The 22,126-nt window shown below is 46.0% G+C and overlaps 9 protein-coding genes and 1 non-coding gene across 10 annotated transcripts; 5 read left to right on the forward strand and 5 right to left on the reverse strand.

The window, feature by feature from the left end:
- Nucleotides 1-1,118, reverse strand: GGI43DRAFT_228542 (class I glutamine amidotransferase-like protein). The gene is made up of 3 exons (XM_083200480.1): nt 1,012-1,118; nt 367-953; nt 1-296 (listed from the first exon to the last, which is right to left on the reverse strand). The coding sequence occupies exons 2-3, from the start codon at nt 826-828 to the stop codon at nt 81-83; spliced, it is 678 nt and encodes a 225-aa protein (XP_083056011.1). The 5' UTR covers nt 829-953; nt 1,012-1,118; the 3' UTR covers nt 1-80.
- Nucleotides 1,119-1,811: 693 nt separating this feature from the next.
- GGI43DRAFT_416789 (uncharacterized protein) lies at nt 1,812-2,933 on the forward strand. The gene has a single exon (XM_083207341.1). It carries the CDS (start codon nt 2,515-2,517, stop codon nt 2,737-2,739), a length of 225 nt encoding a protein of 74 aa, XP_083056012.1. The 5' UTR covers nt 1,812-2,514; the 3' UTR covers nt 2,740-2,933.
- An 86-nt stretch (nt 2,934-3,019) lies between these two features.
- On the forward strand, nt 3,020-8,050 carry GGI43DRAFT_416790 (uncharacterized protein). Its single transcript, XM_083207342.1, has 3 exons — nt 3,020-3,606; nt 3,665-4,196; nt 4,261-8,050. The coding sequence occupies exons 1-3, from the start codon at nt 3,163-3,165 to the stop codon at nt 7,764-7,766; spliced, it is 4,482 nt and encodes a 1,493-aa protein (XP_083056013.1). The 5' UTR covers nt 3,020-3,162; the 3' UTR covers nt 7,767-8,050.
- Nucleotides 7,973-8,044, reverse strand: GGI43DRAFT_t204. Its single transcript has one exon. It is a non-coding gene; the product is annotated as a tRNA-Asp (tRNA).
- A 929-nt stretch (nt 8,051-8,979) lies between the features above and the next one.
- On the forward strand, nt 8,980-10,907 carry GGI43DRAFT_425882 (uncharacterized protein; the record flags this gene model as incomplete). The annotated part of the gene is made up of 5 exons (XM_083208561.1): nt 8,980-9,049; nt 9,146-9,694; nt 9,757-10,314; nt 10,373-10,503; nt 10,584-10,907. The coding sequence occupies 5 exons, from the start codon at nt 8,980-8,982 to the stop codon at nt 10,905-10,907; spliced, it is 1,632 nt and encodes a 543-aa protein (XP_083056014.1).
- A 95-nt stretch (nt 10,908-11,002) lies between these two features.
- GGI43DRAFT_388047 (alpha/beta fold hydrolase) lies at nt 11,003-12,051 on the reverse strand (the record flags this gene model as incomplete). The annotated part of the gene is made up of 4 exons (XM_083204012.1): nt 11,003-11,126; nt 11,201-11,447; nt 11,528-11,779; nt 11,856-12,051. 4 exons carry the CDS (start codon nt 12,049-12,051, stop codon nt 11,003-11,005), a joined length of 819 nt encoding a protein of 272 aa, XP_083056015.1.
- A 318-nt stretch (nt 12,052-12,369) lies between these two features.
- On the forward strand, nt 12,370-14,778 carry GGI43DRAFT_416807 (CoA-transferase family III domain-containing protein). Its single transcript, XM_083207343.1, has 4 exons — nt 12,370-13,062; nt 13,127-13,425; nt 13,490-13,984; nt 14,048-14,778. The coding sequence occupies exons 1-4, from the start codon at nt 12,669-12,671 to the stop codon at nt 14,567-14,569; spliced, it is 1,710 nt and encodes a 569-aa protein (XP_083056016.1). The 5' UTR covers nt 12,370-12,668; the 3' UTR covers nt 14,570-14,778.
- A 129-nt stretch (nt 14,779-14,907) lies between these two features.
- Nucleotides 14,908-16,593, forward strand: GGI43DRAFT_416809 (Intradiol ring-cleavage dioxygenase). Its single transcript, XM_083207344.1, has 5 exons — nt 14,908-15,574; nt 15,643-15,881; nt 15,937-16,049; nt 16,129-16,209; nt 16,266-16,593. Exons 1-5 carry the CDS (start codon nt 15,315-15,317, stop codon nt 16,446-16,448), a joined length of 876 nt encoding a protein of 291 aa, XP_083056017.1. The 5' UTR covers nt 14,908-15,314; the 3' UTR covers nt 16,449-16,593.
- A 146-nt stretch (nt 16,594-16,739) lies between these two features.
- On the reverse strand, nt 16,740-18,909 carry GGI43DRAFT_228714 (FAD-dependent oxidoreductase). The gene is made up of 6 exons (XM_083200482.1): nt 18,108-18,909; nt 17,580-18,046; nt 17,460-17,520; nt 17,208-17,403; nt 17,072-17,150; nt 16,740-17,015 (listed from the first exon to the last, which is right to left on the reverse strand). The coding sequence occupies exons 1-6, from the start codon at nt 18,528-18,530 to the stop codon at nt 16,883-16,885; spliced, it is 1,359 nt and encodes a 452-aa protein (XP_083056018.1). The 5' UTR covers nt 18,531-18,909; the 3' UTR covers nt 16,740-16,882.
- Nucleotides 18,910-19,289: 380 nt separating this feature from the next.
- On the reverse strand, nt 19,290-21,672 carry GGI43DRAFT_388051 (transcription factor domain-containing protein; the record flags this gene model as incomplete). Its single annotated transcript, XM_083204013.1, has 5 exons — nt 19,290-19,770; nt 19,820-20,371; nt 20,433-20,827; nt 20,886-21,103; nt 21,162-21,672. The coding sequence occupies 5 exons, from the start codon at nt 21,670-21,672 to the stop codon at nt 19,290-19,292; spliced, it is 2,157 nt and encodes a 718-aa protein (XP_083056019.1).
- Nucleotides 21,673-22,126: the final 454 nt, after the last annotated feature.

Raw genomic sequence — 22,126 nt, forward strand, 5'->3', positions numbered from 1 at the left:
CATAATGCAACATTAAATATTATAACCAAAAGCAAATACACGTAATTCTCTGGCCACAGCTTTTTTCCTCGCGTCCGTACTCATACTTTGCAGAAAGGGTCGTCAGTAGGGTCCTTATTCCTAGTAAATTCTGACGCTGCGGCTATCCAGTTTGCAGTCTTTTCTCCATATTGATCCTCAATGAAAGCATACATCATGTCGATGCCAGCCGTTAATCCCGAGGAAGTCCAGACATTGCCCTCCCGTACCCAACGGGCACGGCGAGCCCAATTGACATTTGGGCCTTGAGTCACCACCTGTGTTGGGTATATACGTTAGCTAGTCCTTGCAGTGAGGAGACTTGACTCCCTTGCTTTGGTTTCTTACCCAATCAAAAGCCATCTTGTTTGTTGTAGCATTCTTGCCGTCAAGTATCCCAGCTCTCGCCGCAATACTGGCTCCCGTGCATATGGTAAGCAGGTAGCGTAGTTTCGGGAATCGTTCTTTGAGGAAGTCCGCAACGTGCTGTGTGCGTGGCAGATTTCGAGTTCCGCGGCCTCCCGGGACCAGGAGGACCTCAATATCATCTGGTGCGTTCTTGTACGTATGTGATGGAACAACACTCTGCCCAATTACACCAGTGGCCGGTAGATTTGGGATTGGGCTATCGTCTGGAAGTCGTTCGGGGACGGTTGATACGGGATCCAACGTTTCAGCGAGAATAGACAGCTCTAATGGCTTAGAAAACGAGAGTAAGTTGAGCGCATCGATGGGACCGAATACATCGAGCGCTTGAAATCCATGAAAAAGCGCAATGGCGAATTTCTTGGGCGGCTCGGCTTCTAACATCTTGGAAGCTGTGGTTGAATTAAAGGCGGTATGACGAGTCTTTTCTCTCTCTCCCTCTTTATGTTTTGTCGAGCTGGAATACGAGTCGCAGGGATAATATTTCCACGCTTATAAGTGCATGTATCCTAATGGCTCATTAGCGACTATTGCGCTTATACTGTGCTCGCAACCAAAATTAAATACTCTGTAGCCAAGAAGGAATATTGATTCGGGGTGACATTACAAATCATAAACAAAGAGCAAGATTGCGCAGGATACCAGGACTCTGTAGTATTGACAATCGAGTAGCCAGAAGAAGGCAGTAGTAGCATCACACGTCTACGAGATCGATTGGCGTGCACGTGCGGAGGGGCAAACAATCAAGACACTAAAAATTCATAGACAAGACTCAGGGAAACGGAGGTTCAAACAAAGTCAAAGGTTTGAGATTTAAACAGTTGCGCGGGCTCCAGCTTAAATTTATCAATCGGCGGGTAAGCTCACACGGCGCTCGGTGCGTCTCGGACTGATAACGAAGCACAATCAGCAAACAAACCTTGCCTTCCGCGAACTTTTTTTTATCTTTAAACTTCCGTGTTTGGCCCGTACAGCCCGGAGCACGAAAGCCTTCTTCCTCTCCATTATGAGGCAGATTAATCCGAGATCACCGAGACCGGCGGCATCTCGGGGACCCCACACGCGATCCTGTCTGACGCGGGATGATAAACACTTTGCTTGTTTGATGCATGTCACCGGCGTTCTCATATTGAACCTCAACACATTGATGATGTCTTTTATCCGGCCCTCAAAGCCGTAACATGAAATGGCGGTGGGAGGAGTATGGAAATAAGTAGCGACAGTGGCGTTTCAGTCCACATTTTCTAGCCAGTCTGAAGCTCTCGTCCAAGTGCATTCTCGTAAGCCACGTCTCAAATGTCTCAAACGACGGGTATCACTGCGTCAGATTCTCCGATACGCTTAGCGGGAAGGTGTGAAGCTGTGCGTATGTGCTACGCACATGCACTCCGTACTCAGGCATCAAAGGTCAGAGTGGCAATGCTAAGAATCATAGTGGGGAGCGTAGGAGCGTAGCATTCAAGCATAATCTGCCCCGTAAGCGTCCGGAGTACATGTACTCTGTAATAGGTAATACGTGCGTTGCATGTAAGAAAGATGCAGCCCGATGGCAGTGATCCTCCGAGCATAGACCCCTGATCTGCCCCGTGGGCTAGAACTCTGCCATGGTAGAAGGTATTTAGGTTATTACAAGTGTGTGCTCGGAGAATACCATTCACTTCTACATGTAGCTAAGAGACGGGAATCTGGCAGCTTTTGGTTGTGAAGAGGGGCAGTCTGCAAGTCTTACGCCGCTCAGCGCAATATATGCTTGGTATAGCACAATTATGGAAATCCCTCAAGGATACATTAAATTAAAGAAGAATTTAGAAGAGCTAGTTCATGTACATAAACAAGAAAGAGGCTGCGCTTTCATCAAATTTTCTGTCGTAAGGGTCTGGTATTTTTCGCTGATATACGGAGTAGCTACTCGCTGGTTGCTGAAAGTCAGACCAACGGATACTACTATACACTAACATAAATAGCTACGGTTTCTATGTAATATTGAGCATAGCAAGTTGACCAACGGGCCGCGCCGCGCCCGCCTCCAGTTTTTAGGCGCTTCAGAAGGACAGAAAAGTCGATAGTTCAATGGTGTTAAGCGAGTCACGCCCAGCGCCAATTTTGTCACCGCTGACTTTGGCTTGTTTGCTAATACTACGATGCTATCTTATCTTGTCCTTGATATTGGTAGCATGTCCAGGGCCCTATGTAGCTAAATCAGGACAACAGTGGCTCAGGAACATGGCTCTTATTGTCCCTGTACCAACAACCGCAGCCTGGTCCATGACTCAAAATAGCCGTCGATTGTTCTAGTCACCCTTGCCATAGGACTATCCTTGACGAAACACACATTAATCCTTCCAAAGGACACAAAAGACCAGTAAAACCGGGGCCAAATAAAATCTTTACAAGCTTGGAGCCACTATCATTGCCCAGTAATTCGTTTTATCTTCGTGGCAGATGATGAGATATTGACGGCGCTTAACCGCAAGACAGCCCTGTGTAGGCAACTATTTTTACTTAAAGGGCAATAAACCAACAGATCAATGCGGCTTAGCAGCCTGGGGTTTAGTTCTTAGTGCGCTAATAATGAGGCGAAGGAGCATCTAGTCTTGTCACTTGAGGCTGTAGAACCCTTGTCATTGGCGCGATTCCCCCGCCACTTGAGCCGCAGTAGCTAAAACGCTGGTGTAGCAGATGTGACTTTGAGTATTTAAATGCCAAGCTGTTCTCGTGATGGAAATCGCTGGCAGAAGGAGCATAATGGAAAAAATGACCGATTTGGAGAAGAAGCCTGCGAAGACTCCGCAGGGGGTGGAGGCACAGTTTGCGGCTATTCTTGCGGATGCCACGAAGCTCTACAACGACTCATCTGACAAGGGGCCGACGCTTAATGAGTTTCTGACGCCGCCGATGAAGTCTGTTGCTGATTTAAAACTCCAGTTGACGGTCCAAAATGACCAGTTTAATCACTTTCGAGAAAAGCGTCAGAAGATTTTCGACGTTGTTGGAGCTGCTCTGAAGCCGGTAGAGCTGATAGGAGATATCGTGGCCGAGGGAGCTTCGGAAGTTTTCCCGCCAGCACAGGGTATCTTTGCCGCAGTTATGTACCTGATAAATGCTGCGCATGATGTTTCTGCGATGTATGACTCGATATTGGAACTATTTGAACAACTAAAGGTAAGCAGATTTTATATGTCTCTCCTATGTCTTCCATTTCGAAAATAACGTGTAATAGGATTTCACCTCGAGGCTAGACGTGTACTTGAATCACACATTGACTCCTGCGCTGCAAGAGAAATTAGTCACTATCCTGGCAGCATTGTTCGAAGTTCTTGTTATTGCTACTAAAGCTGCACACCATGGCAGGCTGAAAGCGTATTTCAAAAAGCTAATAGGGATTGAGAGTCCTGTCCAAGAGGCGCTTCAGAGACTAAACAACTTGACGCTGGGAGAGGAGCGGCAGGCCATTGCAGAGACGCATGGAGGTGTTGCTGAGCTCAATATCAAGTCAGACAGAGTAGAGGATATGATTGCACAGATGAGCCAAAACATCCTGGATATGCGGCTGGGGCAACAGCGAAATAGCGGCCTCCTTTATAGAGAAAAGCTGCGGGAAATTCTGGAGCCTACTCCATATGCAGAGGATTCTTACGCGGCATTCAACAAGCACAGAGTTCAAGGAACTGGAGACTGGCTACTGGAAGATGAGGGTATGAAGTCTTGGCTTCAAGGGGAATCTCAGTATCTGTGGATATGTGGCAACCCTGGTAAGAAAGCTCTTTAAATTCCAACTATACAGTGGCATGCGTTTAATCTTATTGACATTGCTAGGCACCGGAAAATCTTTTCTAACGTCGCGAGCTATCACTTGGGGCCTTGAAAATCTTCCACATTTGGGCTACTTCTTCTTTTCTGGCAACGATCCAGAGACACGATCTGTGCTGCAGGCGCTGCGTGATGTCGCTTATCAACTTAGTGAAAACGATGCCATATATGCTGAGAAACTAACAAGGCAGCTTCGTAGCAGCGACGAAATTAAAACCATCCCCAGTGCATTTAGGAGGCTATTTGTGCAACCTTTACAGGAAGACAACCGCGATACAACTTTATACATATTCTTCGACGGTATAGACGAAGCAGAACAGAGTGATGTTGAACAACTCTTGTCTCTTCTTGCACCTGGAGATGAATTCGAGCCAGAATCACGACTCAGGCTACAGTTTGCTTTTACTGGAAGGAGTTATTTAGCTGAAATGGTGTCCACTGCATTAGATCCAAATTCAGCCGGCCAAGTATTCACAACCATTTATGTGACGCCAGAATGCATTGCAGACGATGTGAGCGCATTCATAACCGACGGCGTGCGACGCTCAAGAATCCTCAGCCGGTCTCCGGAAGAGTTTAAGCAGGAAGTTATCGAATCCATGAAGAAGCAAGTCGACGGCCTCTTTATTCTGGCAAAGTTTATGTTGAATGAGATCAACCGGAAGCGGCATCCGAGTTCAATTCTTAAAAGCTTAAAGTCGTTTCCGAAAGAAATTAACGGCATGCTCAACGAAACACTTGCCAACCTCTCTGTCACAATCTCAGAGGAAGATGCCCGTGATCTCACCGAGATGCTACGATGGGTTTCCTGTGCCGAAGAATCGCTCACGCTCGAACAGTTGGAGGCTGCGCTCATTATGAAGTTTGGAGATCCTCCGCTGCGGCTTGAAGAATCACTAAGAGGCCAATATGCGTGTTTCTTTGCGCTTGAACGTGAAGACGGCTTAACTACAGATGACCTGGTCAAGGATTTTGCTAGAACGCAGCGAGAGGCGCATCCAGAAGGAAGTCATAGTCCAAGCCCAAGCCCGCGTCTTCGCGCACTCAGCGGTTCTAATCATAGCAGTCCCAGGCGTGTAGTAAGCCCTATGGGCCGAGACATCCTGGGAACCAGTCCGCCTACGGCTGACTTGCCTAGTCCACGGCACTTCAGCCCAGCACGGAGCCCTGGAATTCTTGATATTTCTAACGAGGTTGAATTTCGGTCGAATCCTTCGACGACGTATGTGACCTTCTGCCACGCGTCAGTACGTCAATTCTTTCGTGAGGGCAACGCAAACATTACCCATGCGACAAAAGGAGGCGTTGCGATTGGCGTTGATCTGAAGACGGCACGCATCAATATTTTAAAGACCTGTCTACGAATCTTTAATGATAAAGCATGGTTTGATAAGCTGGGGTTGGATCATGGAAAAGAAGCAATAAAGCAATATGCCGCTTGGTACTGGCAAGAACATTTGGCAGCGCTTGACCCAGCGACTGTTCCATCGGAAGACAAAAAGGAACTAGGCATGCGCATATTCAACATGCTGACAATGGAGAATGTCATATATGACTGGAGCATCATGTATGAGAAGAATGATGAAGGGTTAGAGGTTCTCACCGACTCCAACATTCAAGCCCTTCATAAATGGCTTAATGATCCGGATATTTTCGTGGACCTTACAGCTGAAGCGAAAGATTTTGTCAGAAATCAGGCTAAAGAAGATCTCGGAATTTGCCAGGCAATTGGCCGATTCTATGCGAAGCAATGGCTCTCTAAAGACTTCATCAGCTATATCCCAACGCTATTCTGTTTCAACATTGTCCAGAATGTGGCTTTCATGAGCGAAGGACATCCTTGGTCTCAAGCGCAGATTCGCTGGTCCGAGATGCCAATCGAAGATAGAGTGCGAAGAGCCATTGAGTGGGCAAACTATCCTCCAACCTCACACTCTTATCGACGCTTGGGGAGCACGTATTTGATGCTGGAGCGATACAGCGACGCTTTGACGCAGTACAACAAAGCGCTTGAACTGGATCCTAGTAATGTTGGGACTGCAGGTCGCATTGCCTACTGCTTATCCAAATATGGCCAGTACAGCGCATCTTTGGACCGGGCTCTCAAGTGTGCTGAGATTGAGGAAAAGAGTATTCACGATGGAAATTTGCAGGGCTATGCTTTAAACAGTTGCAATTGGCGTCTCTACAAGGACTATCTGCTTATTGCACGGTGCTCGTATCTGACAGGGAAGATGGAGCCTGCGCTCAAGTTCTTTCGAAAAGCAATCGATAGCGCACCAAACGCAAATCTCTATTCCTCTGAGCGGTTTGAAGCCGAAGTCGAATATTTAGAGATGCTAGCGAACGCGAATTTTCATTCTGAGATGATGGTTCTACTTCAAGAGATGGCAAAGAAGTCCGATAGCAAAGGGAAAGAGTCAAACCCCCTGACAGACCTACTTCTCCGGAATTGCGGCAAGCTACTTGTCATGGACTGGATCCCTAAAGCAGCCTGTAAGACAGGTAAAGTAGAGTTCATATTGAACCAGTTCGAAATGGCCATTGAGACTGCTCGCGACAGCAATCAAATGGGTGTGCTCTATCTGCGTCTAGCATATGGAACCACTCTGGCTTATAACCGTGACCTGGATGGTTCAATCGAGATATTTGAGCGGATTTCCTTGTTTGAGTACAGGCCAAGAGGTAATGTCCCAACACGCCATGGACATGCAACATCGTTCCAAAAGTTGTCTGCTCTGTATAAACAAAAGATTCTCCAAACCGACCTCAATTCGCCCGAAGCCATGGAGTGGATACAGAAATTGGAGCAGATCCAAGAGAAGCAGAGCAAAAATCAAAATTTCGATGTACCTGCGGATAAATATGGCTCAGATGTCAATATAGCATCCATTTATCTGGCGCTGTTTTATCGACTTCTAAAAGATGAACCGAAAGCAAGACAGCTCCTTGGAAATCTGATCATCAACAGCCTCGACCTTTTACTAGACGATGAGCCAAGGAATGACCAATACGCTGTTGAAAATTTACTACAAGCATTCATTGCAGCCAACGACACTGAAGACGCGCAGGCGCTGGCTCGATCCATGAGAAAGGTTAATCGCGCGGTTGCAGCGGTGACTCCCTTGGCTTCTCCTACGCTCACACGAATCGAGCCGAAGCTTCCTGACATTCAGTCTGTCGATAAGTGGTGTGCGCAATGCTTGAATAACATCTCTACGACTGAGAACTTATACCTGTGTCGACTCTGCGTGGATGCTTATTGCGAGAAGTGTTTGAATGGAATCATTAAGCAACCTGGGAACAAGACTTGCGATCGCCGGCCGGATGTTGTTTGCCGTAGCGACCATGATTGGTTTACAATACAGCCGCTGAACCAATTCTTGCACACGGGAGAAATCCTCTGGGGCGATGGCATGGTGAAGGATTTTAAAGAGTGGGAGAATGCATTAAGAGAGAGATGGCATGATGTTGTCTTGAGCAGCGGAACTGTGCGTTCTACAGCATGTTAGCGGGTTGCTTTTGTAGAGTGTATGATACCAAATAGATAGAATAGATTGTGTGCATTGGGACAAACTAACAGGATTTTGTTTTCATAAAAAAGATAAAAACACAAGACAAGATTGGCCCTTTTGAAAAGATATATATAATAGATAGAGATTGGAAAATGAAATCGCCAAAAAAGCAAAAAAAAAGAATACCCTTTGAAAGGGTGGCGCTCTCCCGCCGGGAATTGAACCCGGGTCTCAAGCGTGACAAGCTTGCATACTGACCACTATACTACGGAAGATGTAACGGCTTGAAGCCGTTGTAGCAGGTTCTGGCAGAGAGTGGAGATAATTTGTATTAAATAAGGCTAGGGTTATTAGTGAGATCTAGTTCGAGAGTTTTCTCACTCAAGGTGCGCCTAGAGGTTCCCGCTTTGTCAAGAAGATAGTAGTTGCCAGTCAACTTAATATCACGCAAAAGCATGATATACTGTATTAGGAATTACCTAAGGTTACCATCTGCGCACTTGGATCGGTCGTCATATGCCGTGACCTTTGCATAAACTGAGACGTGCATGGTACCACGGCATCTGCAGTCGGCTGAATCTGGTAACGTCACTTTTTGAAATAGGGCATTGGATAAGTTCGATGTTGGTTGATCAAGGTCCGCTTATTAATGGCATCCATGGCCATCGATGGTTTCTGTCTTCAATCATTATTCATGAAAGCTATATAAAGCCGCCTTGTTTATTGGATCTATGTGAACCAATGAGAAACAAAGCCATTCAAAATGGTTGAGTTAATAGTTTAATTGCCCAGGTGCTAGTGTTGATTGCCAACGCAATAGTATTGGTGGATTCAAACACTTATTACCCCCTAGGGAGTAGTTCTGGATTTGCGGGCGGAAGTTATGTAGGGGTGGCATTGCGTGTGGGTTTAGTCCCTGCTGCTCTGCACACACGGAATACTTATTTGGAGTAGCTTCGCTCTATTAATGGAATCATCGAAGAGGTGAGCTAGGGTGAATCATGGGTTTGACCAACAAACTCCGCGCACATGTTTGCATCGGCCTCGGTATATATAATGGCAACCTGGAAAAAAAGCAATGGGGTTAAGAAATGGACAGAGTTGCGGAATTTATATTGCTGGGAGTTATATGCACCAATTATCAGGGCCAACGGAGCAATCTTAGCTTGAAGATATCTACAGTTTTGCTCGGCTAACTCGCTAATTCATCATGAAACATGTATATTCGCACAAAAGACAATTAGAGTTTCCAAATGTGGATCTTCTTACATTTCTGTTTGGTATGCCGACATTGAACTGCTCAGATGGCATCTCTGTCCCCCCTTAGCGTTGCAATTCTTCGCCTCGGCGTTGAAAACTGACATGGCCTTTTCCAGAATACGAAGGGTGCCAAGCAAAAGAAGACTCTCCAATATTCGCGGAAGCTAAATATCCTTCCAAAGCCATCACCAAAGCTAGAGCGCGCGACCTATTTCGTCAGATTGCTTACTTTCTTCGCCACCAGTATGGCGTTGGTAAGGACAGTCCTGAAAAGGACATAGTCGTCACGATATCCACGGGACAGTCTGCGCTGGGCTGCGTCTTTTACGCTGTTCTTGCTGCTGAAGGCATCTACTCAGCCGCATCGCCAAATTCTACTGCGTCAGATTTGACAAGGCAAATTCAGGATGGACCCAGTAGCGTTGTTATATGCAGCGAAGATCTAAAAGATGTTGCTTTGAGCGGCGCCCTCAATGCCGGAATCCCTGCCAAGAATGTTCTGGTGCTCACTTCGTACCCAGAGATCCAGCTGAAGAGCGTAGATGGAACAATCGAGTGTGATTTTAAAGGCTCTCTGGATTGGAGGCGTATTACTGACCCAAAAGAACTAGAGTATAGCAAAGCGTGTATTCTGTACTCATCAGGGACCACTGGATTGCCGAAAGGTAGACCGAGCCAGCACCTTAAATACCATTGCAAGTGTTTAACATGATACTGATCTGTATAGGTGTTCTCATATCTCATCAAAATATGGTGTCCGAGTGTTACATTCCTGCTACTATGAGCCGTGAAGCTTGGGCAAGACTAGATCACACTTTCCACAGATCCACTCTCGGCCACTTGCCTGCAGCGCACATTGCCGGTATACTCAGCTACTTCATCAAATGCTTTTATGATGGCGGTGTTGTTTACTGGATGTCAAGGTTCAACATTGATGACTTTATTCGGCATACTGCAGAACTCAAAGTGACCTATTTCTTCACTGTACCACCTGTATACATGGCTATTGTAAAGGATCCAGCTGTGACGGACCAGTTTAAGAGCGTTGAATATGGTGTTGCTGGCGCTGCTCCCATGAGCTACGATCTGCAAGAATCGGCTAACAAAAAATTAAAAGGTGAAATACATCAAGTTTGGGGGATGAGCGAAACGACTGGTGCGGTAACTCATACTCCACCAGATCGTCATGATACGGTGGGAACTTTGAGTCCATTAATGCCCAATGCTCTCATGAGGCAAGGAAATATTGATCAAGGATTTCATAGAAATTTCGCTGCTAACCTATGTTTTCAGACTTGTAGATGAAAACGACAATGACGTTGAGATTGGACAACCCGGCGAAGCACTGTTGAAAGGCCCAATGATCACCAAGGGCTATCATAATAACCCCGAAGCTACCAAGCATTCTTTCACCGCTGATGGATATCTACGAACTGGAGACATCCTAAGAGTGGAAGGAGATTTGCTCTACATAGTAGACAGGAAAAAGGCGAGCAACTGAACTGTGTTCTAATATGGATGAAAATGATGCAAATCTGACTTTTAACATCATAGGAGCTTATCAAATATAAGGGACTGCAAGTTGCGCCAGCCGAGCTAGAGGGCATTCTTATCGCTCACCCGTCCGTCTTTGATGCTGGTGTGATTGGAACGCAGCGAGAGGATACAGAAGTACCGATGGCATATGTTGTCCTTGTGCCTGGAGCAAAGGGGAAAATATCGGAAACCGATTTGGTCAAATATGTCGAAAGCAAGGTCGCAAATCACAAACAATTGAGGGGCGGTGTTACCTTCACCGATGTTATACCCAGGAATCCAACAGGCAAGATCCTGAGAAGAGAGCTAAGAGCATTGCAAAACCGTCGGTCAAAGCTCTAAATGTCTATAGCTTATTAAGAGAAATTCTTCTTCCACTGTATTCAGGAAATAATTTAGAACCTTTTATTCTCTTTAGGTTAAACATCATACATGATTTATGCAGACTTGATGCCATCTGCAAATTGAACAATAGCATCTCCAACTTGATCAGGCGATTCAACGCAGTACCAGTGACCGGTTTTATCGAGAACTTGGAAATGTTTATTCGTTGATCCCCAGCTTTAACACATGACAAGTAAGTAATGGGTTCGCAACACACTGATTATAAGAAAAGCAGAGATAGTGGCACATACCTATCGTGGATTTTCTGCGAGAGCTCCATCGGACAAACAAAATCCTCAGCACCAGCGACCAGCAAGAGCGGGGACTTGATCTTTTCATAAGCTGGCACCGAAGCATTTATAATTGCTCTACAGTTTGCAATGTAGCCCTCAGCACTTTGAGCAAGGAGAAGAGTCCGAATGAATGCTCGTGAAAGTGCGGTGGCCGTAGATGCTGTTCCAGCCTTGGGTATGATGTCTGCTATGCCGTCCATGCCATCTTAGAGCAGTCAGTATATTAAGCAAATCTCCAAACATCATTTTAACTTTCAAAATTGTTTTGTGCATATTTTCACTTACTTTGTTGGACTTTCTGAATTCTGTCTCCAAGAGCTTTTCCAAGACCCTCGTTGGGATACACAGGGCCTAAGAGAACAGAGCCGGCGAATTGGTATCGAAGTGTGGCTTCAGGAGCGACAATTCCGCCCATAGAATGTCCCACTATAATTGTTTCGCTAGGAGATATTTTGAGTGCTGATACGGCGGCGCCTATATCCTGAATTATTGTTTCAAGATCACCGCCCTGGCCAGTCAATTTGGTTAATGCGGCACCTTCAATATTTTAAACTATGTCAGCCACAATACATAACGGGAATTAATAATCGGAATTAGGGACATAATAACGGACCATAGGAATCAAGTGCCAAGCAAGAGTATCCTGCATCCACGAGCCTGGGAATGACCGGTGCATAATAAGAACTAGAAGACCCCAGACCATGGATAAGGATTAGAGTTTTTATCTTAGAAGACGATGCTGCCGCTGTTGGTGAATTCAGCGTATAGTAAAGCTGCCGATCTCGGTCTTCTAACTTGAGGAATGGCATGGCTGAGTGGCTTATTGGAACTTTTACTATATCGAATTCGTCCTCTTTCTGTCAAACACCTAAACTGTATGCATTAACTGAACTAGTTAGCGCCTCGATTCACAGCCCAGGATCAGAATAACTTTGCTTCCAGATAAGACACACAAGAACAAACTTGGCCGGATAGTTGCGGTATAATAATGAGGTTTCTCTTTTAGGACATCGCAGCAAGCTGTAAATAAGGGGAGATGCAAGTGATGTCAGACAAGAGAATGTCGGCTAAGGGCGCGGCCCCACTGTTACAATGTTGGAGTCGGGGCTTAGGCGTCGGATATGGGCGGCATGGATCCTAGTCAGGGCCTGGTTTGAGAAGTTGTTGAGCGGCAATATTTCACATCCGTACCCGGTATATTCCAGATGAGGGGTTTAAATCAATTGTCTTTGTTGTTATAGATTGCGTCTTTCGGCATGGCCTAGGTTGGTATCACGACTCATGAGCAACCTGTGGGGGCGAATTTGCATTCCACGTATAGTCAGGCTTGTATGAACAAACGATATAAAGCCGACTTCAACAATTGTATAATAGATGGGAGAAAAGATAAAGTTTGGCCCATCAACTATTCTAGAATCATAAACTCATGTCGCCTACTATGAACGGCATACCAACCCCCACATATTCCTCCAAAAAGGAGGCTCATGATATTTTACAATATCTCTGCAATGGGTTCGATTCTATATCACTGCCGTGCGGAGTAGCAAGCCGAGCCGATCATGTTCAATTCGTCGCAGAACGTGATCGGCCGTACTTTCCTATTCCTTTCAAGGAGACAGAAACAACAGCTGCACTAAAGGCTATCGAGGCTTCAGTTGCATCTCTCCTCGCGGATACAAAGCATGGAGAGGCGCCTTCACCTTCACAGAGGAAAATTGCAATTAGTCTTGAAAAGACGACTGCGTTTCTATTTCAAGCATACTTGGCTCGAGTGGGGGGGTATGGAAAGCTCGACAAAGAAGTTAAAAGCCTGTTGAAAGGTTTGCATAACCCAGCACTGGCACAGAGCTCATTTACTTATTAACTAATATGGCGCATGTATAGATACGGATCTGCTTCAAGCGCAATCCAATGCTTATCGTCGCATGTCTGCAAATTTGTATGCCACAAAAACACCTAATGAGTTCTATCACATCCATGGGTCATTGGAAGCGTCGACGACTCTGAAAATGATTGGTCTGGAGTCACATCGGCCTGATCTGACAACACACGAGCAAATTGTGGAAACTATTGAATCTGCGGTGAAGAAATTTACGCCAGAAGAGCTAGAGAAGTTGAATGCGCAGCATAGGCAAGCAGGCGTTAAAGCCTTTCCGCATACCGAGTTTCTTAAAACTCCCCATGTCAGCCAAAGCCTAGAAAATCGAGACCGTGAATAAGAGTGGTATTAGCTGACTATATCGACAGGGCAGAACAAACATTGGACTTTCGCCTTGGTCAGTTGAGAACATAGAAGATAAAACGCCGCAGGTTCCCCTTCCAAGCCATAGTGATAGTCAGCTACTCTCCGGTATCAAGGTACTCGAGCTATGTCGCATTATTGCTGGCCCTACAATCACCAGGATTCTGGGCGAATATGGCGCTGAAGTCATCAAGGTGACAAGTCCAAATCTTAGCGATGTGCCGTTCTTTCAAGTGGACGGTAACATGGGCAAACGAGCGACGGATCTGGACCTCAAGACAGCGGAAGGTAGAGAGACGTTTGAGAAGCTCTTGGCCGAAGCCGACGTCGTGGTTGATGGATATCGCCCTGGGGCGATTGCAAAGCTAGGATATGGCCCTCAGCAACTCGCTGAACTAGCTTCTAAGAGGGGTAAAGGATTCGTCTACGTCAATGAGAATTGTTTTGGGTATGAAGGCGAGTGGGCAAATCGGGCTGGATGGCAGCAAATTGCAGACTGTGTAAGCATCCCATAGTCCGAAATGGGCAATCCCTAAATCATTTACTAACAGAGTAACTTTCAGGTGACGGGTATTGCGTGGGAGCAAGGCAAGTTCATGGGCCTCGACGAACCCATGGTACCCCCGTTTCCAATCTCAGACTACGGCACCGGCTGCATCGGTGCAATTACAGCTCTCGTTGGTCTTTATCATCGGGCAACTCGTGGGGGCTCTTGGCATGGTAAAGCCAGCCTCTTGCACTACGATCTTTTACTATTCAAGGTTGGCTTATTGCCTGAACATGTTCAGCAGAGTCTTCGGGATACAATGGGCCCCGAAGTTCTCGCGCTACGATATCACAACAGCGTGGATCAGATTTCAGGAACCGTGCTGCGTCGTATGCGAAAAGTATATCCCGAATTTGTGGATAACCCAAAATACGTGGATAAGTGGTATTCTGATAAGTATAAGGCTGAAGTATGTGCCGTAAAACCAGTGGCGGAGATTGAGGGCTTGGAGATAGGGTTTCGGAGAGCAAGTCGACCGAATGGTTCGGATGAGGCAAAGTGGGAATTGGATGAGGAAAAGGATTATCGGCTGGAATAGACACAGCCTGAGGCTGGGTAAACAGTTCCAGCTAATTTTGTAAAGATGTTCATATGACTAAAGTTACTTCATTGTATGTTACCTTATTACTATTTAAGAGATTATAATATTTTGAATATCGCCTACAAATTTCCTACGTCGTTGAGATCTGATGAGAAAGGCCGCCAAATTAAATTTGACAGGGGTCATTACTTCTAGTCTTCCGCTATACTTTGCAGCCCAACTAAAAAAAAATACGGCTTATGGTACATGTAGACTAAATGTCCTGGCAGTAGATATAAAGTTCATCCACTACCAAGCCTGCTACAAGTAGTGTTCCCTCAGTGCCAATGACTTTGCGGAGAGACCGAAGGCTTCCATTATCAGGTGTGTGGGATGTTATCCGACAATGCAGCCACTTTCGGATCTGGGGAACCCCGCTGGGCGGATACTGCACCATGGAATAGACGGAACGAGTGCGTGAGAAAGAATCGAATGATATAATCCGCCACTTTTGGCTTACACAGTCTTGGATAATCATCATTCACTAATTGGATGAGTGTTAAAGAGTTTCTCGTGCTTTAGGTTTATAAGACTGCAGCTACAGTGTATTGTTTTTCTGAGAGACGTTTTGAAATCAGCATATATAATCTTCAACGCGCTCTGTTCAAACGGCCAGCTCTCTTGTACATCTGCTCTCTTGCATATCTCAAGATTACAGCAAATTCATCAAAAGCACTATTCCGCCTTAATAAAAATATCGAAGATGGGCTCTCAATCAAATGACGACGTTCTCGGTCAGGACTTCACCGACCATGTTATCCAAGCCATGGGCCCGGCCACCACACCCAGAATGCGGACAGTTATGGCTTCTCTTATTCAGCACGTTCACGACTTTGCACGAGACGTCAACTTGACGACAGAAGAATGGTTAGCAGGTGTTGCCATGATCAACTGGGCAGGACAGATGAGCGACAACAGGCGCAATGAGGGGCAGCTGCTATGCGATGTTATCGGTCTGGAATCGTATGTTGCTCTCTTTTTCATCTGAAAAATCTCATATACTGGAGTAGCTAACAAGGCCTCAATTGTAGGCTCGTGGATGATATCACATACAGAGAGGCCAGCAAGGCAAATAAACCTCCCACATCATCCGCCGTTCTTGGACCGTTTTGGCGAGAAGACGCGCCAATTCGAGAGAACGGCACCACCATTACATTCAACACCCCAAAAGATGCAATGGTAACTTATATGCACGGCCAAGTTAAGTGCGCTGAGACAGATAAGCCCCTTGCAAATGCTACGGTGGATGTCTGGCAAGCTTCTACAAATGGTAAGCTACTCCAAGAATTCTGAACATGAATGGTCGCTAATGCTGAATGTATTAGGCTTGTATGAGCAGCAGGACCCAGATCAGATTGACTGCAATCTCCGCGGCAAATTCGTCACCGACGCAGAGGGTCGCTACTCGTTCTATTGTATCCGCCCAACTCCATATCCTGTAAGAAAAGTTTATCCTTCAATTTTTTTTCCCAATTTTTATTCCAAGTATGCTATTGTATACTAATTTTTATGGCTAGGTTCCATCTGATGGCCCTGCAGGAAAACTGTTGAAGCTCATGGATCGCAACGAGTTCCGACCCGCACATATTCATCTCATCGTAAGCAACCCCATCTTTTCTTATGATGTCACTCTAATGCTGACGCGTAACGGCAGGTCGAATCAGAGGGATACAGTTCTTTGACTACTCAAATTTTCGATAAAGACTCAAAATATCTGGAAGACGACAGTGTGTTTGCGGTGAAGGATGGGTTGACTGTTGAGTTCAAGCCTCGCAAGGGAGACTCGCAAGCGGAATGGGATTTGGAGTACGATGTGAAACTAGCAAAGAAGCAGTAATGATGATATGAAATATGAATGTGAACCATTTTGAACATGATAAAAACTTTGAACATGATAAAAATTTTGTTGTAATGGCGTGTTTTGTATATCTAAAATAGGTAGCTCGTGTAAACAAATTGAATGTCCATCTGTTATTTTACCACTCTGTAGAAGTTAAATACAGATGATGCATATGGTGCGTATGATTACTTTTTGCAGTGCAACATAGTGAGGATCGCTTAAAGTAACGTACTTTTACAATTACAGGTATGTATAGGAAGAGCAAATACATACGTATATCTCGAAGAGTTGGTGATACGGAATAATAATGTTTTGTATGTAGTAAACTTCTCAAACATCATGGTAATATATGGTTTTACATGCTCGGATAACATTATGCAACTATTAAAAAAAAGCCAAATTGATATGTCCCTTTCCCATCTTTACTCTTTTTATGCCTCTTGTCCAATAACTATTCCGCTCGGGAGCTCTAATCCAATAGGTAGCCCATGAATGAACTTTTCCCGGAACAAGGCTCCTCGTTTCTCTGCCAAAGTCTGCTCAATGTCTTTATACATGTCATACCTAGCTCATTGATTAGCATATTATCAGATACCACAGTATTGAGAGGTTTGACTCACGCATTCATTTCTTCAATGGTAAGCTTCTTCTTCTCGTCCTCTACCTTGTATGTAGAGATGTTTTTGTTCTGTGAGAAGCCTACACACGTCACGTTTAGTGCCAGGTTATCAACGGTTATTGACCAGTTTAACTCACCAATTCTCTCGTTAATATTATAGGCAGCCTTTGCTGCTGCAGATTGCACCCTTGTCACCCTGGGAAGTCGAACAGCATCGTAGACAGCTAAGGCCTCCTGGATGTCTCCGCTAAAATACTTTTCGCTAAAGAGGATGCCAAGCGCAGCAGCATCTTCTATCGCCATGCATGCGCCTTGGCTTTGATGGGGCATCATCTTGCGTGACGTTAGTTCAGCTACTCTTCAACAGTGAATTGAATGCATAATCATACCGGGTGTCCTGCATCGCCTAGTAAACAGACAGTGTTCTTGTGAATATAAGGGTAAGGGTCACTGTAGTCCGGTGGTCAGTGAGGCGGTATTTGGATCGCATCATGGTATTTTATACTCACTGTACCCATAGCCGCCACGGCTGGATCTCCTTTCCAATCTTCAAGTGTGACAACACTTGCGAGTCAAGGTTTGGATACGGCGCAAGTAGCTCATCCACAGGCCTATCTTCATGCCCCCAGGTATGTGTAGAGTAATCACCCACTGAGCGAGGAAAGAAGCAGTAGTACGACAACAGCTTGCCTCCGTTACATGGCGACAGAACAATCTTGTCCCATTTGCCCTCTTGGCCTCCCCAATATTCGAGTGCGCTGTGTTGCGAGTAGTCAACAAGACCTAGCTTGACAGCTTCTTCTGTGGTGACGTTTGCGTGCAGGCAGCTTTGCTCTGATGGCCGTTTTGCTGGGTGAATTCCAATCTCGCCGCGGACAACTGATCCGATGCCATCTGCGCCAATGATGAGGTCGTGTTGGGCAACAAAACCATTAGTAAATGTGACTTTGCCAGCACTAACATCGATCTCTTGACACTTTACAGTATAAAATTAGTGCTTTGTTAATCTTTGGTGCATACTTGCTTCATTCACTTACTTGGTAATTCACTTCTAGCTTTGCTGGTGTCCCCTTCCCCTCTTCTCCCAGCGCAGAATCCTTCAACATGGCATGCATGTACTGTCGGTGAAACATGTTATAGACATACCCCCACCTTTCTTCGTAATCGTCCAAGTCATAAACGCTGACCGGCTCTCCCGTCTTCCAATCGCGATTGATCAATTTCTTCAGCACGACCGGATCCCCCTTTGCTATATCAACACCCCATTCATGAAGCCAGCGTGTGCCATTTGCAGCGCATGAGACTGAAGCGCCTACTTCGCCAGCATAATCGTGCTTCTCATAGATCGTTACTTCATGGCCGGCGCGACGGAGAGCAATAGCAACAGACATGCCACCGATGCCACCTCCGACAACTCCCACATTGAGGCGTCTCCATCCAGAAGGGAAATTTGAATACATTTTGAAAGAGAAAGAGAAAGATGTTGTTATTTCAAATTAATTATGTTTGCTTGTGTAAGCTATGTTTAATAAACTCGAATACCAAGGGGCAAACTAGTGCTGGGCAAAGCTGAAGTTTATCTATTTCGCGTCTCCTCATACAGCTATCCGTAGAGCGGCAAATAACTCTACCCTGACAACTTTGTTCGTGTACGCCCGTCATCAAATCCGTCATTGTTCTCTCTCTCTTTGCGCCGCCATTCACGTCACCCCCTAAGAATGACAACCGAACTGGGAAAAGCTGGCAGGCTTATCACGGATGCTGGCGGTTATGCCCCTTGGACGAGTAGTGTTTGGTGCAATAGCCGCCACAAGGTTGGCACAGGCCTCAGCTTGGAATTGCATTTCTGATATGTTTCGCATATTACTTATCACTAATCAAACATAGCTAACGCAACCAGATACGCCCGACCTTCCGTAGTTAATCTCGTACGCAGCTACAACATTCACTTGGACTTATGCGCTTTCCGCTTGCCGCTTAAAGTTTTTAAATACCAGAATTATCCGATGCACCTCAAATATCACGTGTCATGTGTTATACGTATGTCAATTATTTGACTTTCTAAATCGGCTTCTATATACCTATCCTAAATTTGAATCGAAAGTCGTGACTCCTGACTACATCTAGCTCCACGGCTCCGTAGGCAATTAGCATTGACAATACAATATTTAGAACCCAGTTTTCCTTCAAAATATCTTTTTAGCGCCTCCAATGCAAGGTTAGTCTGATCCAAAAACTCTTGGACTGTAAAATGGAAAGCTATCCCACTGAGACAAGTCGAGGCTGTCCCACCCTCGCAGCATATCCCCATCCATATCGGTGGGTTGGCCCGCAATATCTGTGATCCAAACTCCACCAATTTCCCCATTCGCTGGCCCTGCATTATTAACAGGCAGAATCAAATCGTCTCCATTACTACCGTTGCTATTGTCTTGGCCAGTGCCCCCTTCTTTGCTGAAGGAGATCAGTTTTCCGACGTATCTGCTCCGAGGGCGTGTGGGCAACTTTGTCCGCTGCTTCACAATTGCATCAGATAGCAGGGTTAAAATTCCTGAATAATGAGCAGCCTGGGGGCTTTGAATACCCAAGAAATCGAGAACTTCTTTCGCGCTGCGAAAGGTCGTTTCAACTTCGTAATCGAGTTCCCTTTTAGCAAACATATCGAAGCCAAGGATAAGGCCAGCGGCAAAAATAAGTGCTCTAAACTGTTATTAGCCATGGTTTTTAAAGTCTCATGTAAATGCCTTACTTCATTATACACATATTACCAAGAAGTAGCCCTGTTTTATGTGCATCCGAGCACGTTTGTACAAGATATACTGCCGCATCAATGCATGCGGACGCCAGAGGTGAAGAAGAAGGTGTCGCAACACCCTGTCGAGACGTAAGGTTAGATATCAATACTGGTCGCGTAACCAGAGTTATGGCAAAGTAGTAGAGACAGGCTATATGTATACTGTCCGTTGCCACTTTTCGTGATGGGGAGCCTTTTTTGGAAGTGAGAGGATTGCGGAGAAAGTTGGGGAGTTTTTGGCTCCAATCTTCAATTTTGGTCAAATATTGTTCCACAATAGCGGTGGATGTGATCTTTTTCCCATACAGCGCATCGACGCTCTCATTAATAATGGTGAGTATTTTATACGATGCAAATAAGCTTTGGCAGTTTCTCGTGTCTCGCGACGTAGATGAGCCAATGATGCTGGTATCGAGCTCTGCCCTTAAACCAGCTGTTGCAGGTGGTCTTCCAAGTATAGAGCATACAAGCATGTCCAGTACACAGAGGCTCATCCATGTTCGCAGTCTTTTGAATTCATGAGCTTAAGCCAAGGGACATTCTATGAACGACGACTCATTCAACATACCTCAGCTGGCATAACGGATTTTTTAGGTCTGCATATGAATGACGGCTATGCATTCCAAGAGCAACGGCGGCTCTTGACGCAATTCCCAAGTACATGAATGCTGTGTTTCTTCGGCAATGTCCAAGCATATAAAAGGCCATTAGAAGAAAGGCGCGCACCATGTCGATGGTTGGATCCTCTAACATGCCGGAAAATGCGCGTTTCTGTGCTTGCCGAAAATATACTGATCCGATTTGCTGTGCGTCCATTGGAGACTTGCATTGCGCGCCAATAGCTACCACGAGATCAATTGAGGCATGTTTATACGAACTAACTGATTGAGATCCATCAGTTCGGACTTTTACAAGGATATCTTCAACCTCTAGCGGTCCAAAAACATCAAGTAGTCCACCGGTCTTCATATATAATTAGCATTGTAATGATAATAGAGAAAAGGCAGGATGTCATGCTTACAGCAGCTTCAAAGATGCGAGCATAGAGTAAACTGCTTTCTACGTCTATGTTATAAGTAGTTGACTCCAAGTCATTTGAGTCCGCCGCAGCAGAAGGCTCCACCTCCAGCATATTATGGCGCTTATCACTATGAGAGAATTGAGAGGGCCCAATTTGAGCTGTTACAGTATCTCTAATGAGCTGAAGAAATGACAGAGAGGCAGCTTCGCCGATATAGACTATTGTTGTTTTATTAGATGAACACAGGCCTAGCAAATCGGCTTTTGAACAGCTTACCTTGCTCTCCCCGCAGGTTCAGAAGCATACGAGCATGAGACTCCGGTTCTGGAGCTGGAGATTCAGAATTTGCAGGAACCTGCGGCGGCTGTTGCGTGGATCTGGAGATAGCCTCTTCTGCAAGGCTTATTCGAGAATCAGATGGAGTGGGGGGCTGATAATCCCCATCAGCATCATTGTTCATCGAAGTTGGATCTGCCTCCGAACACCAGTCTTGCGGAACAATATTGGCGAAGCCATCTCGGCCCCACGCAGATTCATCATCGAGATTATTGTCTCCACCATCCGGCGACGACGGGGCCTGCTCCGGTACAGATGCTCTTGACCGAGGCGGAGGCTTCCTCCTCGAACCCCGAGGTTGGTGAGTGAGGAAACACGATGCCCCAATGCCGCGTCTCTGGCAAGCGGTGCAAGGCACCGTGGCACTGCATCGCTTCTTAGAAGCGCGGCAAAAGTTGCACGCCTCTGCGGCGCGCTGACGCTGACTTGGGTGAACCTTTGGCCGTGGCATCTTGAGGCAATCAAAGGCCAAGACAACCGTTAGGGGATATCCGCTCTAACCGAACCCAAGGAGTTGGCTTTGAAGAATGGGTAACAACGGATTCCGGGTGCACCAAGCGCGGCTTGGTTTGTCTCTCCTTGTGAGCATGGTGAGACAGGGGCCATCCCCAGATATCGGGCTGTATGGCCTCTTGATCAATTTTGTCCCTGTTAATCCCCCCCTGGACAGCGATGACGCGGTTGGTCTGGCAGCTCCGGTAGCAGATGGAGCTGAGATATTACCAAAACCTTGTCTGGTGACCGGCATTGGTTGAGATAAGGCCGTATCCGCTTACAGTACTATCTTGTTATCTACTGTGCGGCAATGTTCCCTGGTCATCTTCCCCGCATCTTCAACCGGCTCCAGGCCGTTAGCTTGCAATTGCCGTCAATACCCACCACTGTCTGCTCTATCTTCTCCAATA

This window comes from Trichoderma evansii (genome assembly GCF_050947405.1).
Source record: "Trichoderma evansii strain SZMC 28006 chromosome Unknown GGI43scaffold_29, whole genome shotgun sequence".
NCBI lineage: Eukaryota > Fungi > Ascomycota > Sordariomycetes > Hypocreales > Hypocreaceae > Trichoderma > Trichoderma evansii.

What these genes read in the sequence shown, in the direction of transcription:
- GGI43DRAFT_228542 (XM_083200480.1), bottom strand. Translation starts at nt 828, where the DNA reads ATGTTAGAAGCCGAGCCGCCCAAGAAATTCGCCATTGCGCTTTTTCAT. An exon ending in ACAAGATGGCTTTTGATTGG is followed by an intron (nt 297 to 366) that starts GTAAGAAACCAA and finishes TACCCAACACAG; the next exon opens with GTGGTGACTCAAGGCCCAAA.
- GGI43DRAFT_416789 (XM_083207341.1), top strand. Translation starts at nt 2,515, where the DNA reads ATGGTGTTAAGCGAGTCACGCCCAGCGCCAATTTTGTCACCGCTGACT.
- GGI43DRAFT_416790 (XM_083207342.1), top strand. Translation starts at nt 3,163, where the DNA reads ATGGAAATCGCTGGCAGAAGGAGCATAATGGAAAAAATGACCGATTTG. An exon ending in AACTATTTGAACAACTAAAG is followed by an intron (nt 3,607 to 3,664) that starts GTAAGCAGATTT and finishes AACGTGTAATAG; the next exon opens with GATTTCACCTCGAGGCTAGA. An exon ending in GTGGATATGTGGCAACCCTG is followed by an intron (nt 4,197 to 4,260) that starts GTAAGAAAGCTC and finishes TGACATTGCTAG; the next exon opens with GCACCGGAAAATCTTTTCTA.
- GGI43DRAFT_416807 (XM_083207343.1), top strand. Translation starts at nt 12,669, where the DNA reads ATGTCGCCTACTATGAACGGCATACCAACCCCCACATATTCCTCCAAA. An exon ending in AGTTAAAAGCCTGTTGAAAG is followed by an intron (nt 13,063 to 13,126) that starts GTTTGCATAACC and finishes GCGCATGTATAG; the next exon opens with ATACGGATCTGCTTCAAGCG. An exon ending in GGCAGCAAATTGCAGACTGT is followed by an intron (nt 13,985 to 14,047) that starts GTAAGCATCCCA and finishes AGTAACTTTCAG; the next exon opens with GTGACGGGTATTGCGTGGGA.
- GGI43DRAFT_416809 (XM_083207344.1), top strand. Translation starts at nt 15,315, where the DNA reads ATGGGCTCTCAATCAAATGACGACGTTCTCGGTCAGGACTTCACCGAC. An exon ending in CTGGCAAGCTTCTACAAATG is followed by an intron (nt 15,882 to 15,936) that starts GTAAGCTACTCC and finishes TGAATGTATTAG; the next exon opens with GCTTGTATGAGCAGCAGGAC. An exon ending in TCCGCCCAACTCCATATCCT is followed by an intron (nt 16,050 to 16,128) that starts GTAAGAAAAGTT and finishes TTTTATGGCTAG; the next exon opens with GTTCCATCTGATGGCCCTGC.
- GGI43DRAFT_228714 (XM_083200482.1), bottom strand. Translation starts at nt 18,530, where the DNA reads ATGTATTCAAATTTCCCTTCTGGATGGAGACGCCTCAATGTGGGAGTT. An exon ending in AGCTAGAAGTGAATTACCAA is followed by an intron (nt 18,047 to 18,107) that starts GTAAGTGAATGA and finishes TATACTGTAAAG; the next exon opens with TGTCAAGAGATCGATGTTAG. An exon ending in ACCATTGAAGAAATGAATGC is followed by an intron (nt 17,016 to 17,071) that starts GTGAGTCAAACC and finishes TCAATGAGCTAG; the next exon opens with GTATGACATGTATAAAGACA.